The sequence below is a fragment of the Trichoplusia ni genome, chromosome 2 (assembly GCF_003590095.1).
Source record: "Trichoplusia ni isolate ovarian cell line Hi5 chromosome 2, tn1, whole genome shotgun sequence".
NCBI lineage: Eukaryota > Metazoa > Arthropoda > Insecta > Lepidoptera > Noctuidae > Trichoplusia > Trichoplusia ni.
This window is the reverse complement of record NC_039479.1, coordinates 6,259,928-6,276,458: the sequence shown is the minus strand read 5'-3', so window position 1 is coordinate 6,276,458 and position 16,531 is coordinate 6,259,928. Positions and strand designations below refer to the sequence as shown.

The window sequence follows — 16,531 nt, the reverse complement described above, 5'->3', positions numbered from 1 at the left end:
AAGCAAATTATTATCTTATATTAAAATGTTCATAAATCTTTCTTATAGCTAATAAATAAGTAGTAGGTTTAAGGGCAGTTCCCAGAGCAAACTGGTTTTTACAATCGAAATCGTTGTGATAAACGTATTTTATATCATAGACCAGGTTGTATTTATTTTCAAGCACACAGGGCCCCGATTCTGCTAGGTACAATAGCCCGATGAATGAGTAGCACTTGGATTAAATTTGAAATTAGGTGCTCCTATTTTCTTAAGCATTTTGTCAAGACAATAATTGGAAATTCATTGTGTTGACCTTGAGCGTGCTGTCCCGTATTGAATTGCCAATTATTTTGTAGGAAAAAATCCAAAATTGACATTTTAAACCAATAGTGGTTTCTTAGGTTTACGCGAATGTTAGACATTGAAATGAAACTACTTTTACGGATTTTATCGCGGTTTAATTTTAGATTTTAGTTCCCGACGTTTCGAAACCTTTGCAGGTATCATGGTCACGGGCAGACTGGACACAGACCGAAACGTCGGGAACTAAAATCTAAAATTAAACCGCGATAAAATCCGTAAAAGTAGTTTCATTTCAACATTTTAAACCAATTTTTATTTATTCATCGGCCATTGTGATTGTAAACAGCAGAATTGGGGCCCTGAGCATGTGGATAGTCAATGACTTGTCTTATCCAACTTGTTAAGCAGGTTAAGCTTCCACAGTTATAGGTCTTCATTACTCTTAGATACGCAATTAATCTTGTCAAGTATAAACAAACAATGAAATTACTAAGTACATGGACCTGCTCCGGTACCTACTCTGGTGGAGGGCGTGTCATAAAGCTCACTTTGTTGCTTCCATTGTGAAATCCCATTTATTTCGAAATCTAATTTTGTTACAATGTAGAATACCTAATATTACAGACCATTATTTTTTCATACATATATTCTAAACGAAATTTTAATTTATTAAAAACATCGTTGACCATTATTAAACAAGTAATTTTCTGTTTACATCTTCTCAACAAGGTAAAATGAAAAGGCTTATGTCACTAATTTAATACCCATTTATAATGGAGGACCCATTCAGGAAGTCATAATGTATTTTTTGCAAAGGCATTATCTACTCAGAGTTAATAATGTCTTTGATTTTTTGTGATTTCCGAACGATTTATGTATGTCAAAAAGTTGAATGTCCAAGTAATTCTTACTATAACAATGTTAAGTATAACAAAACCTTCCCACTCTGTCGCTGTTACATAATTTCGTATTTTTATCTCTTTCATTGGGCGAACGTCAACTGTCAAGTTATTTTAGTGCTATTGGACGTAACTATAACCTCACTTTTATCAGTGGTGAAAAATATTATTTTGTTTATAGAAGATTTAGAATATTTAAAAAGCTAAAATGAGGTTGCACCCTATTTTGTTTGCGGGCCCATCGCAGAAAAGTGCGAGGGCACCACAAAGAGAACCAGTTCCATTCAAAATGTTGTTACCTTTGGAGCTGAAGAAAACTGTATCTGGTAAAGGAGATAAGTTGAAAGAGGCAGCTTGTATGCAAGAAATGGCTGTTATGTTTGCCTGTTTCAAGAAATCCGAGTTCGACCAGCAACAGTGCCTGAAGGAAGTCGCAGCTTTTAAGGGATGTTACAAAGAGTACAGCGAGAGAATGTCGTCGCAAAGAGAATTAGGCAAGAAAGGTATTCTCGTCCCTGGAGAGAAGAAACTGACTCATAGACAACTAAACCAGCTATTAAAATCTTTCCCTCCAAAGAAATAGTGATATTGATTTGAAATTTGTATTTATAATTAATTTTAGAAATAAATAGTTAATGTTACAGTGATGTTTTTGAATGTAAAATTAGCATTGTTTCTTCCTCTTATATCTACTTAGGAAACAATATTCCTCTGCTGTGTAAGAATCTTACAGATGTAGCTTTTGTGTGCTAAAAAAACAAGACATTTCTTTAACACCAATAAACCCATCTTTCCGGTCAGAGGCTACTTTCCCCAATAGATAAGGATTGGTTATTGATGACCAAACAAGCTCACTGCACATAGGCAAATTTAGATTCCAATATAAGATTTCCAGGTTGCACAATGTTTTCCATAACCAATTTTCTGTTACTATCAACTAAACATTTCAGAATCGTTGAATTCAAATGCCAAAGTATTCATTCTGCACTGTAACTAAAACACACTCTTAAATAAAACCAAAAAATCATGTCATATTTCATATATTAAAATAATTCTCAATCTTAAATCATAAGAACAATATGAATATTTGTAAAGTGTATAAAATAGCACAGTTATCACTTAGGGGCAGTGTGTAGCCATTGTGGTGATGACACCTGAAGCTCAATGCGTCTCACTGTGATCAACTCATCATCTATTTCATGAACATTATAGAACCTCTCCAGTTGCTCAATGGCTTTGTCTTCCAGCTGAAAAAGAAAAGATTTTGTTATTTTCGGAAATAGAGAGTCTAATGAGACTTCAGATTATATTAGTAAGTTTTAAATAAACTTGAGGTTTCAGGTGAGTAAAATTTAAATTAAAGATGAAACATAACTGCTTTAAAAGCTCACCCATTTAGGAGCTAAGGTGTTAGAATCTTAAAACTTGCTCCATCATTATTAAATAAGTTAAATCAGGCTACCATAAAGAATCTAGTTTCTTTATGTGAATGATACATTAAAAATAATACAAAATGATAGTTACTTGTGTCAATACAAGTGGCTTAGTCATGATTCTAGAATGGTCCTCTTTCTGTTTCTTCTGGTCATTCAAAATCTTATTAAACTCAATGGGCTTGGAGTTCAGGCTGCTGCTAGCTACGGGCACCTCACAGATCTTCCAAGGATTCTTGGGCTTTTCCGGCGGGCTCCCAACATTCAATTTGCCAAAGTAATCATTAATACTCTGTGTAGATGTATCAACTCCTTGTAAAGCCATCTTTTTTCTCTGTTTTTGGGACAGTTTTGGCCCTATATGGCTTATAAATACGTTGCCCTGTGGGCTTCTAGCCATTTCGGCTAGCGGGGAGTCTTTAGGCGAAACTGATAGTCTGGAAGTGGTGGGAAGATTCTCTTGTATTGTCATGGCACTTGAGGAACTACTCTTGGTTAGTTTCATGAAAGATTCGACGGGAGCTTCGTTCAATATGTCTTTAGCGACACTTATAGCTTTCAGTCTCGCTTGGACGACTTTCTGCTGTTTCTGTTGCGAGGATGGCACTTCAATCCATTTCTCTTGTTTGTCTTTGGCCCCTTTCTCGGTTTCCTTCGATAACTTTCTGAGTGATAATGTAATATCGCCGGAGAATTCGTTTGATAAGTCTAATGATGTAACTGAACTAACAGATTCATACCTCATTCTTTCCTTTTCGCTGTCTGTATATTCTATTTTCTTTCCTCTCTTTTTCTTAGCTGATTCTACGAGACTGTCATCTCTTTTGTAATCCTCATCAGTCAGTTCCAAGTTGACTGGGCATGATTTAACAAACTCCTCAATGATTTCATCGCTTGGAGCATTGTAGAACGGTGTTATGACTCTAGATGACATGATTGGGTTGAATTTACAATAATACTTAGTGATATCTTCAAGTAAAGTTTCTTCTAGGACGTCTAAAGATCTGTTTTCCAGGACACTACAAAGGTTTAGGGCGATGAACTCCATGCAGCACTGTTTCAGTTGTATGGCGTTGTATGTGTGGGCGAACTGGCAGAGTTCCGCGCAGTTTTTCAGGTTGATCAGGTTCGCTAGAGCGATCTCACACATTTCTCTAAGACGAGTGATGAACAGCTGGTCCGCGACTATCATTAAGTTGCATATAAAGTCAATACTGTCGCAGTTCTCTAGTTCTGGGCACGAGTCTGTATAGAGGAAGTCAATGACAGGCTGCAAGATGGCGTAGTTGATTGGAAGTGATACTGTTGACATCACTTTACTCTGAAAATAAAACAAAATGGTTGAAAATCAAATTCGTTACGTAGTATTTATAGAAAAGTCATTACTTAAGTAATTCTGAAGAAGATTTCAGTTTTATATGTGATTCTAATTTTTTTTATCAACATGATCAAACTTTCTATTTGGGATATCTAATAATTTTATTTGCGTAACTAAATCATTTTCATTCGGCATTCGGGAGTCAAATAAGGCCGACTTATCCCAGAATCAAACAGTCCTGACTGACCTCTGTCCAGGCATGCATGAACATCCCACTGAAGTAGTCAAGGCGGGCGGCGAGCACCGCGCGGTGTGCGGGCAGCGCGGCGCCGGCGCGCGCGCGCACGCTGGTGTCGCGCAGGCGGGGCAGGCTGCCGCGCTGCCAGCCCGCGCAGGCGCTGGCGGGCAGCGACGCGCTGTCCTTCAGGTGGACCGAGCCGTCCTTGTAACTACAGACATAATAGAAACTTATTGAAGTGAACTTTAAGTTGAGGAGTGAGGGTTAGTTACATAATAATATACCATAACCTCTACTAGACAAACTTTCAATCTTCAACCGGTATCTAAATAAACACAGTACTAACTAGAACTTATCAAGTAGCTTGTGCAGCGTCATGACGTGCAGCCGCTTGGCGGTGGCCTGCACCAGCTTCACGGGGTCGCAGTGCAGGTGCGCGCGCGGCGGAGTGTCCGCACTGCGGCGGGCGCGACGCCGCGGCTTGTCGCCTTGGGAGCTGTACACCTCGAATGCTGATATCTCTGATGGATTTTCTGTTAGGGTATATCAGGAAGTAGGTCAGTATAAAATTCGTATTCAGATTTTATGGAGGGTTTGCTGTGTGTTACATTGATATCAAATTAGATATTTTTTTAAGGAAAGATAATTCAGAATTTAGAAAACGGCACGGGTATCATTGCATAGTTCTTTGTCCATCTATCTATTATTTCTTGAAAAAAAAAGAAACGAATCATTTGCTCAGCGCTTCAGAGCAAGCGTTAAGTTGTCGAGCTGGATTTCACTATGACACTCAAACAGACTTTAAAACTATGTAAATAAAATGCATTTCGGTTGAATAAAAAGTAATTATCGAAAACTTTTTGCGTGACGTAAATTAATCCTTAGCCCCAGTTCCGGTTCAATTTTGATTTGACCTTGAGAACTAAAAATCTGTTCACCACTTACCAATGACATCCGACTCGACTTCCTCAACCGGTTCCTCCTTTTCCTTCTTCACATCTTCCTTCTTGACCTTCAACCCACAGGGTCCTAGTTCCGCCACATCACAGGAACCAGTATACATGAACTTCAGGACCCTCTCGAAGGCTTCTGGATGGACATTCTCTAGCAGAATCTCTGGCTTATCACCAGGGTTTACAAGTTTGTCCTGGTATAAGTTGTAGAGATGTTCACTGCTTGAGGCTACTATGAACATGTGAGCGGGGTAGCGTTTTGTGCCAACCTGGAAAAGTTTCATTATTGTTATTAGCTGGCATTGGCGATAACTAGCACTAACAACGGAAAACCTACGTAAAATTCTAATAACATTAAAAATGGACTGTGAGTGTGGTATTCTAGTCAAAAATAATAATAATAAGAAGGAAAAGGTTCCTCTCCCTGGAGCCCTAACGGCTCCGGCACCGGCAGCTTGGGCCCTGTTCCCGTTGCTGGTTGGACACTATTTTTTATTTTTTTTTAATATACGTGGTTTTTTGTATTTGTATGTATATTTAAAAATGTAAGTATTATAAACGTTAAGTATGTAATTTTTAAAGTCGATAAAAGAATGAACCAAGTTACCAAACCATATAATTGTACAGCATTACTATACACATAGAGTTCATTTTTGAATGCCTTATTGAATAAGATGATCAGTCTTACATTATTACAGTGAAATACAACAAGAAAATACTTGTTTTATAGTAACTATCATGTAAAATACCTTAAAAACAACGTCGTGAAGCAGGTCGTCTTCTGAGGCGGTTTCTCGCAGAGTGTCCATTTGTTTGGCCAGACTTGACGGTGACAGCTGCGGTAGGGACTTTAGACCGCAAGTCGGTTTTATCTGCAATAATATGAAAACTTTATGTATTATATACAGACTAAATAATCATTCATATTCTAGGGGCACTCTTACTTAGAAATAAATTTCATATTAACGGAGTATATTATTTTTAGTTTATCTGCCTTGTTTCTCTTATACTTCCCTTCTATTTTTTTTAAGCTCCCATCAAGAGCTTTCGATCTCCGATAAAGATAATGGGTTGGAAAGACAATGTGAGAACACAATATAATGGGCCTGTTGCATGCGGTTGTGCGTATTGTACGTGCACGAAAAAATTTCAAGACTTACCTGCAAACATCCAAAATTGAGTCCCTCACTATCCACAGCAATGGATACAGCTCTATAAACATTCGGTATCTTAGTAATCTTCACAGAAGTACAGTCGTCCTTTTCTAAGAACTTGACGAGGGCGGACTTGTTGTCTCTTTCCTTCTCCTTCCTGATTGGCTGCGGAGGCGCGGTGGGCGGGGCCTTGCGGGATATGGTCCCGACAAATGCTTCTCCGTATTTAGTTGCGAAGTAAAGGGCGTCGTGAGTCAGCGCTACGTTGGTTATTATTGTCTGATGGACGAGACCGAATACGCATCTAGAACGAGTAAATAAATATTAAATAATGCAATGGTTTACTCACACGTATTTGTCGGGATCTGGTGGATGCCAATGAAAAACCCAGTGTAGGTGACGTGCCGCGGGTTTGACACCCCTTCGATTCGATTGTGAGATCCACGAATGCTTGTTCCGTGTTTGATCTTTATGCATGTAAGATGTATTTTTAACCACTCCCGCAGTATTTTAATCCTTGAGTCGCGGGGGTTTTCACAAACATTCAAATCAGGTGCGCAAAAACACAACAAGTATTCGTGGATCACACAAATGCTTGTCTTACACGGGGATAGAGCTTGCGACACTCGGCTAACCGTGGAATATCATACTTAAAAATATCGTAACTTCACAAGTCAGATTTGTACCTGGTAAGTTTATTGGTGGTATCCTGCCATATAAAGAGTTGCCCGACGTTGGTGAGTAGTAGTACTGTGACGCGGGAGTACGCGCCCGTGTCACTCACTTTGGCTTCCACGCATACTTGACGCAAGTTGATTTGTCTGGGAATTGTAAAAATTTTGTTATGTATTTATGAACAGCTTCCATAGCGAGTATAAGTACAAGTTTTTTTTTGGTATGGACATGGAGGGCGAATCCTCATGAACACTCCCTCGGGGAAAGGAACGGGTAGTGCGACTCTTACTGACTTCTAACAGCCGCGTTTTGATGCCGACACGTGGAAACGCATAGCATTGCATCACGTGCCAGCCGCGGGGGAGAGAACAACGTGGCACCGTAACTCGTTACATTACGATGTAATTTACTCTCCCAAAGATATCATAAGAACACTTCAAGAAATGCTACAATGTCTTCAAGATATTGCCATGAAAACGTTTAACTTGGATACATTTGTTTTAAGACTACTTTTTGTCTACATCTAGTGACCAGTGTCTTTAATAGATACATATAATGTCGCTTACTTGATGGCAATCTTCTTGCAGATGTACTTGTGCAGTAGGTACACGTCACCGCGGCTGGTGGTGATGACGGTGGCCGCGTCAGAAGCGTCCACTAGCTGGATGCCGGCTTCTTCCTTATTATTCATCGATATACCCACCTGGTGATTTTATTAAATAAGTTGAATATGTAGCTTACTAGCATGAGTATAATCGTCTTATAGGAATAAGGAATTCATGACTATTAAAATCTTTGACATTGGTTAAATAAAACTAAATTCTTAACAAAGTCTTCAGGTGTAATTGTTGGTTTGTAAGGCAAGGAAAAAGTTGTGTTGAATGGCCCAAGTATTAAGAAATGAAATAACCAATTTCTATATGACATCACTGCCAACAGGTGCGCAAGAAAACGGACCAAACCAGTTAAATATAAAAAAAAAACAGAAACCGAACCTTTCTAGGCATATTGATAACTTTATCATCATTAGAATGCCCCAGCTGTCCATTATTAGTGCCCCAGGTGTACACAGCGCGGGTGTTCCACACGACGGCGTGGGCCTTCGCCCCGCACACGCCGAGCGGGCTCGACAGTTTGATGACAGGTTTGACTGAAGGCAGCTTGATGTACGGCGGGGCCTCGCTGGTCGCGCGGCTCACGTTGTCCGTAGCGTTTAGGGCGTATTGTAGTACCTGGGGAATTGATTTATGTTGGTTAAAGTACTGAATTGAGAGAAACCTTGTTGTAGGATTTTGAAAATTGTCTTCTAATTAAAAAAAAATATTATTATATTAAAATAAGATTAATAAAGACTTAACTAAGCGAATTTATGTAGAATTTTTTTTTCGTCATTCGTATAGATTAGTGCGATAACCAGAGATGTTTACTTAATAAGACAGTTTGGACTCACATAAAATTCATGGTTCCATATACCTACCTAACTAATGTCGTATAAGATTCCATTTTGTAGCTTACCATAGCACAAGGCAATTATGTAACTACAGATAAAGAAAAAAACTCATGCTTACCATCCCACTTTCCAATAGAAACACTGTAGAAGTGAGTGTAAGTGCGACAGCCGTACATTTCTCAGGCAGCTTGAGCAGCGTGGGGCGCAGCGCCGTGGAGGGGGGGCCGCCGGCGCGCGCCAGCTGCCCGCAACACCACGCCTCGCCCTTACTGCACACCCACACGCTGTGGAACTTACCCAGGGACACCTGCGGGGAGAAATTGTCCAAATTATACTTTTTTATTCTCTCCTTTTCATAGAAAACATTACCGTTTATTTATATGGGCTTCTTAAAATTTCTCTCTTTAGACTATAATAGAAATTGTGAATACAGTAAATCCAGGCCGAAGATCGACCAGGCGAGACGATCTTAACGCCTACCGCTCGGGCTGGCTCCATGAGGCCCAGGACAGAGAATCGTGAAGGATTTGAGGAGGCCTTTGCCTAGCAGTGAGAAACAGTGGGCTAGATAAAAAAAAAGTCCAACCAAGTAGACCTAAAAACTAGTACGAACACCACATTTTAGGTGTCTTAAAAAATAAAGTCTTATTTCTTGCTGTACATTCAAAGTTTTTTATAATCTTGGCTGTTGTAATTTATCTTATTTCTTCTTCAAATATAGCTATGGTCACAAAAATGCCTTCCAAGTTTGGTTGGTGATTTAAAACTCGATTATTTATCGATTCCCTTAATTTTTTCCTAAAAATAATATCTGTTCATTTTAAATTCCGCCTCTTTATTAAACTGGGTTTTCTTTATGAAGATAAATGCATCTATTTACGTTTATGACATATTCAACCAACAATGCAGTCGTAAAGTGGTACTCAAATAGCTGATAGTTAAAGTAATATCGGTGATAACGACTTATAACTAGGAATCAACACTAGCGAAATAAAAAACTTCTTAAATATAACTATAAAAATAATTTAATGACTATATTTATTTTCTCATAGTATGGCGATAATCCTCGCTGTTGTTATACGCGCTTGGAGTGTACTTGTAAGATTGGAATGGGTTCGCAGACGACACCACTTTGACCACTTTCTTGGGCTGTTCCTCCACATACACCATGTTCCCCAAAGACACATTTGACGGTATAACCTTGTTCCCATCGTCGCGAGCTTTGGAAGGCAACAGTTCTGTGAATCTGCCCGCCATTGCCCCTAGCAACGGCTCTCCTCTAATAATGCAGTAAGCGAAAAGCGTCAACGTTGAATACAAAAATGCTATCAATATAATGTAGAATATAATTTTCCCTTTATTGTTGACGATCGCTATTCGTAGAGCACCGAAACATCCGACATCTTTATTTGACAGAATCTCTGGGTCTAGATTCGTTCCGCAGTCTTTTGAGACCGGGATGAGGGCACTCACGTTAGCCAATTTACAACACTGGACAGGATATATTTTGTTCGGATTTGTTTTGAGCCACGGGCTTTTAGCAAAGTCTTTATAATTCACCGCACCACAGCATTCGTGTTTGACCATTATGTAGTCCCAAATGTAAGTGATGAAATCGTTTTCTTTCCCATAGTACTGCCTTATGGATATCTGTAAGGATCGCTTCGTACTCTCGTTCTTCGTGTAGATGTTGTACACGCCTGATATGAAGAATATCCAGAAGGCGATGAGAGAGAGCATGGAGACGAGGAATATGTAGGTTTTTACCGCGCATTTTACTTTGCACCCGGCTCCCAACACTCCACAACATGACGTCATCATTGAAAGCAAAGCAATCGGTATCAGTATCGTCGTTAAAGGCGTGAGCCACAAGTTTAGATTCACGAATTTAGCAACTACGTCGACTAGAGAACTTTTCGTTATAGTGTAGTTCACATCACGGAAGAATTCAGTGTTGAGGGCGCACCAAACGCATATTATTAATCCGACAAAGCCGAACATAAAGAACAGTATATTCGTAAATCCCAAACACGTTCGCGGCAAGCCAATTGTGTGCATGTTTGCTATATGTTTGAATATTTATGAAAATAAATTATAATTAATCTGTATAGGTTATTTCCAAAACTGACGTTTGATACTGTTTGTGTTTGTGACTTATGTCCAGAAATCTTGCAGGCCAGCATATTTTTAACGAAAAAGTTTTAGCTTTAAGAAGATATCATATTTAATGTTATAATCCTCTTTTTGTCTGCCCTAACCTAAATTTATTTGGGGTTTGCTTTGATATGCTTTACTTTAATATGAATGATACGTGGGATCATCGCTTGCATTTTCTGTCTTACCGTATTCAAATTTCAGATGTCAGTGACCCTATTAGTCGTAGATAACACTATCACATCATGTTTTACACAGGCCATTAACCTTAAATATAATACCGCGAATGAAAGACCATTGCGTACTTTAAAGCTTTGAAAACTTAGAAATAAAAAGAACAGAATTAAATATACCACTAGATTGTACATTTATTTAATATTTATGTGTTTTTATAAATAAGAGACAATAAGATTAAGATCGTTAGCACTCTTTTTAGGACCTACATCCTACATCAGTGAAGAATAGGAAGTATATTTAATCAGTTTAAAAAAAAGTGTCCTTTTAATTTTGTTCTTCGGTTAACTTAGTCGTATTTTTGACCACATACCTGTTTAACACTAGTATTGGTTCTATTGAAGCAGGTCAGCAATTCCGGAGTGTTCCGTTGTTGTTGTGTGCCAGTACCGAGTGTGTAGTTGGAGTTGCTCCCCCACATGTACACCTCGCTCGGTTCCTTGCCATCTTGCTTGTACATGTATTGCTTATCAAGCATTGCATGCTCAAATGCCCTGTAATCGTCTTTGTCGACTATGTCTGTGTTTACACCTGTAATTGCCAAAGTATTTTTCATTTGTTGGACTACTGTTTTAGACTGGTTTATGACTGAATATGTGTCTAAAATTATGAAAGGTATTAAGGTATAGTTCTCCAAAGAAAATTTCATAAATCAAGGCGAGTACGTTTAATGTGCTTTGAGGACATCTGATCGTATATCTTAGTTAGATAAAAACCGCTCATAGGTTCTATAAAAATACTACATTAATATTCAATTATTAATTAGGTAGTATAATATGCTAGTCTGAGAACTGAGTTGTTAAGAAAAAACGTGTGACGGCTCCATAATTATTTGATATGACGGTTTATCAAGATCACCATGCCGCCGAACTGGAGCGCGCGCTCATAATTGACCCCTATTTTTGTTAACGACTAGTAGAACCATCCTGATAAACAATCGATTATCGGCTAATTACTTTGACTCATACCTATTCTCATGAGCCCAACAGCAGCATGTATCTGGCCATAGAACACACTTCTATGTAGGGGCGTGTATCCGGACTCGCGGTCTCGTGCGTTAATGAACGCTTCAGTTGAGTGGCGTGTCAGCCAATCCATGAGATTGATCCGGCCGCGAGATGCAGCCATGTGGAGAGCTGTGCGACCCTGCAAGAATCAGATTACGTAATGATGACTCATTATATCGTTCCCGTTACCAATGCGTTACAGAATTATGCAGCTTAAATATTAAAGAGATATAATAATTTCAGCCTCGTCCATCGAGTGCACAAATAGCAGTCGTATAGGTAAACCACGCCAAACTTATTCGTGACGTTTGCGGTTTCGATAACCGTATAGGACAAGCATTTGCCTGATCCAGGAGGCTTGGTAAGGGGCTAAGTCTAAAGGCCCCACGTCACAAGTAAGAAATTATTGAAAGAGGGTGTCAATAAAATAAAAATTGTATGTCGCAACTTGCACAATCATTGTTCTTATTTATGATTTTGGAGTGCTCTTTAACTTCATATGCATATTTTGACCTATTGTGCAATAATATAATTTATAATAATTTATAATAATTATAAAATGTACTTTTTTTTGCACATTTATTTACATTGTGCAATAAAAAAAGAGATATTATGAATTGTGCAAAGTGCAAAATCATGAGCAGAAATAAAGAGACATAATTTTAACTTTGTCTCAATCAATTTTTAAATATGTAATTTTTTTCAGGCAATATAAACCAATCACAAATCTCATGTTTGAAATATTTAATCATTAAAATACCAACCTCAAAATCAAAAGCCTTGTTGAAATTAGCGCAGGTTCCTTTAATGAAGCTAGCCAATGCTTCATCACTGGCTGATCTCTTTGTAATGGCACTTGTAAGAGCTTGTCCATGGTTTCTCGATCTGCACCGTGAGGTGCAGTCTAGTTCTACTTTGTGCTTACTCATTTTAATGGTCCGCTTAGTACCGCAGTTGCTGGTACGTAGTCACTAATCTATTGTGCTATATAGACTAGATCTCTCTTCTGTCAGATATGTGTGAAGAAACTTGATTATGATTAATATAACAGGTACAATGTAGAGCTCAGCTCCGCGGTAGCTCCCAAGGGAGCTACGGGTTCCTCTTTAGCAGGACATGATTGGAGTGGAGGCAATCTAAAAAGAACAGAATTAATTTCATGAAACATATGTAAACAAGAAAGCAGCTAATTTAATTTTTAATTATTATTTTCATTGATATTAAATAATAATATATTAAATTGTACTTTTAATCGTACTATTGTATACTGAAACAGATATTGCAACAGAATTTTCAAACTAATGCAATCATAATAATTTGTCTGTTTGGAGTTTCATTAACGTAATTATGTGGCGGACCTCCACAAAACTTTCACTGAAAAGTGAGAAATAAGAAAAAATTAAGGAATATACTATGGTTTAGAGTTACAAAACAAATCCGTAACTATCAAAAATATATATCTTCAAGGTCGTATGTAAGTGCCGGCATTCCGGCATTTAGTACAGCAACAAGAAATATGCAAATTAATGATATTTTGATTCGTAAGAAAATGTTTATAGGTATTTGTAACTTATAAATAGACGTGTAATAAATCGTAAACTAATATCACCTTTACATGAAAACAGCTGTTGTAACTTCAATGCACACTGAACATATATTGCACAACATTTTTCACGTAGAATAATAATTAAATTCACACTTTAACATAAGCTACAATGAATTACATAAGCTTAAAACAATTATTTTTGAAATAGCGCTGCTAATAGATTTTTGCTATATTCGCAAGACGAATCCAAATTTGATTTGACAAGCAAGCTACAACTCTTTGACAATAAATTGTAACTTTTTTGTCACTTGAGGCACAGATGAAAAACGAAATTAAAGTAATTCATTCAAAAACATTATTATTCATTCTGGCAATATCTGACTCTGTTGACGTCATTGTCACTGTCAAAGTACTTCACTGACATCTGGGATTTGACATTTTTCTCACAAATAGACAGATTGTGGTTGGTATATTTTCATTGACCGATTGTTACGTAAAAAATAACATGTTTCAGGTGTTAAGACATACATCGAGTTTATCTAGAACTCAGCTGTCTAGGTAAGGACATTTATAGACATCATCTACATTAAAAACTTACTTTACAAGTAATTGCGTTCTCACTTATTCCTTGGTGCTATAACGTGTAGATTTTGTTTTAAGGTCTTTGCCTGCCTTTTCGACATGTCCAACGTATATGAAACTGGCCGATTGCGATCCTATTTGTCGAAAAGAGGCTCCTAAAATCGAGAATGACGCCGTAACTGCGCTGCCTGAAGAGGCACGTCAAAGACATGCTTTGGATTCCACTATCACGGTCCCACTCAAGGTAAACAGTCTATTTACTTAGTAAATTTTATTCATCTAGGGTATAACTAATGTTTCAATACTTTAAGCACCCATGGCTTGGGGTATTTTTTCTGTTTTAATTACATTTATGCTAGTAACAGCAATTATGGGTTGGTGAGCTTTAATGTATGATCTGCCAATGTAACATAGACAAAAACCTTCTTATTTTTTTACCAGCCTGAAACATGATATCAAGGGATTAATTTTGCTGTGGCCTGTGCATCATTAGATTTATACTAAAATTATATTATTGATAAATTGAACTCAGTTCAATATCATCATCATCATCATCCCTATCGCCGTCCACTGCTGAACATAGGCCTCCCCAAAGAGCGCCAACCATCCCGGTAGTTCAATATAAATTATTCGATTTCTTTTATTTAACTTTCCAGGTGGACCTGACTCCTGTTAGTGGAGTACCAGAGGAACACATCAGGTGTCGTCGGGTGCGCATCTATCAACAACCGAAGAACGCAATGCAAAGTGGTACAAGCAACATCCACCATTGGGAGATGGAGTTTGACACTCGTCAGCGTTGGGAAAATCCCCTGATGGGTTGGACATCAACTGGAGATCCGCTGTCCAACATGAAGGTTGTCTTCAGATCTCCAGATGAAGCCATTCAGCATTGCGAAAAGAATGGATGGTCCTGGTACCTCGACGTACCTAAAATACAGAAGGCGTTCAAGCCCAAGAGCTACTCAGTCAACTTCTCATGGAACAAACGCACCAGGGTGTCTACGAAGTAAATGTTAGTATAATGACTTGATTCTGTTATTTTTTTTATGCATAGATAAATTCAACCGTAACAACTATCAAATGATTTAGGATGCAGAACATATTAAATAGAAATCCTGTATAAATTATTAGTCAACTAAATAAATTATTTGTTTCTGATGCAGAATTTGTATTTTTAATCAAATTAAGGGATCTCAGATGATTTGTATTGATCCTAGATTAATAATAATCCTGTGTAATTGAAATAGCTTTTTTAAGCCAACAATATTGTGAATGTCTGTGCACCGAATAACTATTGATGGCTCTAAACATGCTTTTGATTTTTGGTTGTCAAACAAATCTCTACACAATGGAAAGCATGGGGGATCTTTTTTCGTTATTTTGGCACATTTACGTTACATGCACAAAAACACCTAGACTCAAAACAAGCATTCGCAGTTTAAACCAATGCTTGTATTACGCGGGAATCTAACCCACGGCACGTCTCACCACTCGGCTATCCGTGCACTTCGGGTTTCCGAATATCGGCGCACTTACACCTTACAATTCGAAATTACATTTACAAACGATAAGCAAAGTACAACCAATGACGTCACGCCCTAAAGAAAAGTGACAACCGATGCTCATTCATTTTGTTCAAGACAAGAATGACTTACAGTCGATTTATCAAAAAGAACCTTAAGTATATTGAAATTCAGTTCATTTTCATGAATTGTATCCTATTATTAAATACTTTAGATTAGTTTAGATGCTTTGAAATTATTGGCGATGTGTTTGTTACTATAATTATGACGCTTTGTATGAAGTTATATATCTGAAGATGTCGATGTTCCAAATCAATTGTGAGAATGTTAAGTATAAATAATTTGAAGACTATTTGCACAGATTTTTAAGCGTACCTATACCTTACATACAATATTTTCATACTAGATATGGCCACCCGCTGTAAATCGAAATAAATCCCACTGGAATAAAATTAGGGTAAAATCTATCCGGTCTTAATCCTGGTTATATACTATCTGCGTACCAAGTTTCGTCTAAATCCGTTTAGTGGTTTTTGCGTGAAAGAGAAACATACAAAGTTTCGCGTTTATAATTTTGTAGAATATTAAAATAGCATTTCGGCGTAACTCTCATCGAAAAAGAGGTATGAGAATAATATGCAAATGTACTTTTCGGAATATGATGATTATGGCGTAGAGACGTCACTATGTGAACTTCACTGCTCATAAGGGCGCTATGGCGTAGTCCTGAGAAAAACTAATGACTTAGTTGTTAAATTGAATCAAGGAATTCCAAATAATAAAAATGCAACACTTCTATATTTTCATTTAATCATAGTTTTCAACATGGTTAATTTATATTTTGTACCTCGGAAGAAAATCATATTTCGCAGGTCTCACTTTAAGTTTTTATTTACATATCATACAATTTAAACATATTTTACACAAATCGAACCATGCGCAGACACATGCTCTGAATATTGCAATTTCACTAACTACAGTAGTTTTACATGTACATCGTACATATTATAAAATATAGTTAAAAGTAATCACTAACAACCTCTTCACAATATAACTATAGATAAAATTATGAAAATT

General features: G+C 37.6%; 4 protein-coding genes across 4 annotated transcripts; 2 read left to right on the top strand and 2 right to left on the bottom strand.

Annotated features, from left to right (window-relative positions):
- The first annotated feature begins 1,287 nt into the window (after positions 1-1,287).
- LOC113505035 lies at positions 1,288-1,827 on the top strand. The gene has a single exon (XM_026887551.1). The coding sequence runs from the start codon at positions 1,393-1,395 to the stop codon at positions 1,765-1,767; it is 375 nt and encodes a 124-aa protein (XP_026743352.1). The 5' UTR covers positions 1,288-1,392; the 3' UTR covers positions 1,768-1,827.
- A 381-nt stretch (positions 1,828-2,208) lies between these two features.
- On the bottom strand, positions 2,209-13,624 carry LOC113505014 (inhibitor of Bruton tyrosine kinase). Its single transcript, XM_026887535.1, has 15 exons — positions 13,410-13,624; positions 12,565-12,936; positions 11,762-11,939; positions 11,107-11,324; positions 8,524-8,712; positions 7,951-8,187; positions 7,522-7,658; positions 6,967-7,101; positions 6,287-6,584; positions 5,876-5,998; positions 5,119-5,395; positions 4,520-4,706; positions 4,183-4,384; positions 2,709-3,938; positions 2,209-2,431 (listed from the first exon to the last, which is right to left on the bottom strand). Exons 2-15 carry the CDS (start codon positions 12,727-12,729, stop codon positions 2,300-2,302), a joined length of 3,708 nt encoding a protein of 1,235 aa, XP_026743336.1. The 5' UTR covers positions 12,730-12,936; positions 13,410-13,624; the 3' UTR covers positions 2,209-2,299.
- On the bottom strand, positions 9,408-11,100 carry LOC113505024 (tetraspanin-1-like). The gene has a single exon (XM_026887546.1). It carries the CDS (start codon positions 10,461-10,463, stop codon positions 9,444-9,446), a length of 1,020 nt encoding a protein of 339 aa, XP_026743347.1. The 5' UTR covers positions 10,464-11,100; the 3' UTR covers positions 9,408-9,443.
- Positions 13,625-13,767: 143 nt separating the features above from the next.
- Positions 13,768-15,096, top strand: LOC113501447 (NADH dehydrogenase [ubiquinone] iron-sulfur protein 4, mitochondrial; the record flags this gene model as incomplete). Its single annotated transcript, XM_026882592.1, has 3 exons — positions 13,768-13,904; positions 14,007-14,172; positions 14,585-15,096. Coding segments are annotated over 3 exons (660 nt in total), but the record flags the coding sequence as incomplete, so codon positions are not given.
- Between the last annotated feature and the right edge of the window lie 1,435 nt (positions 15,097-16,531).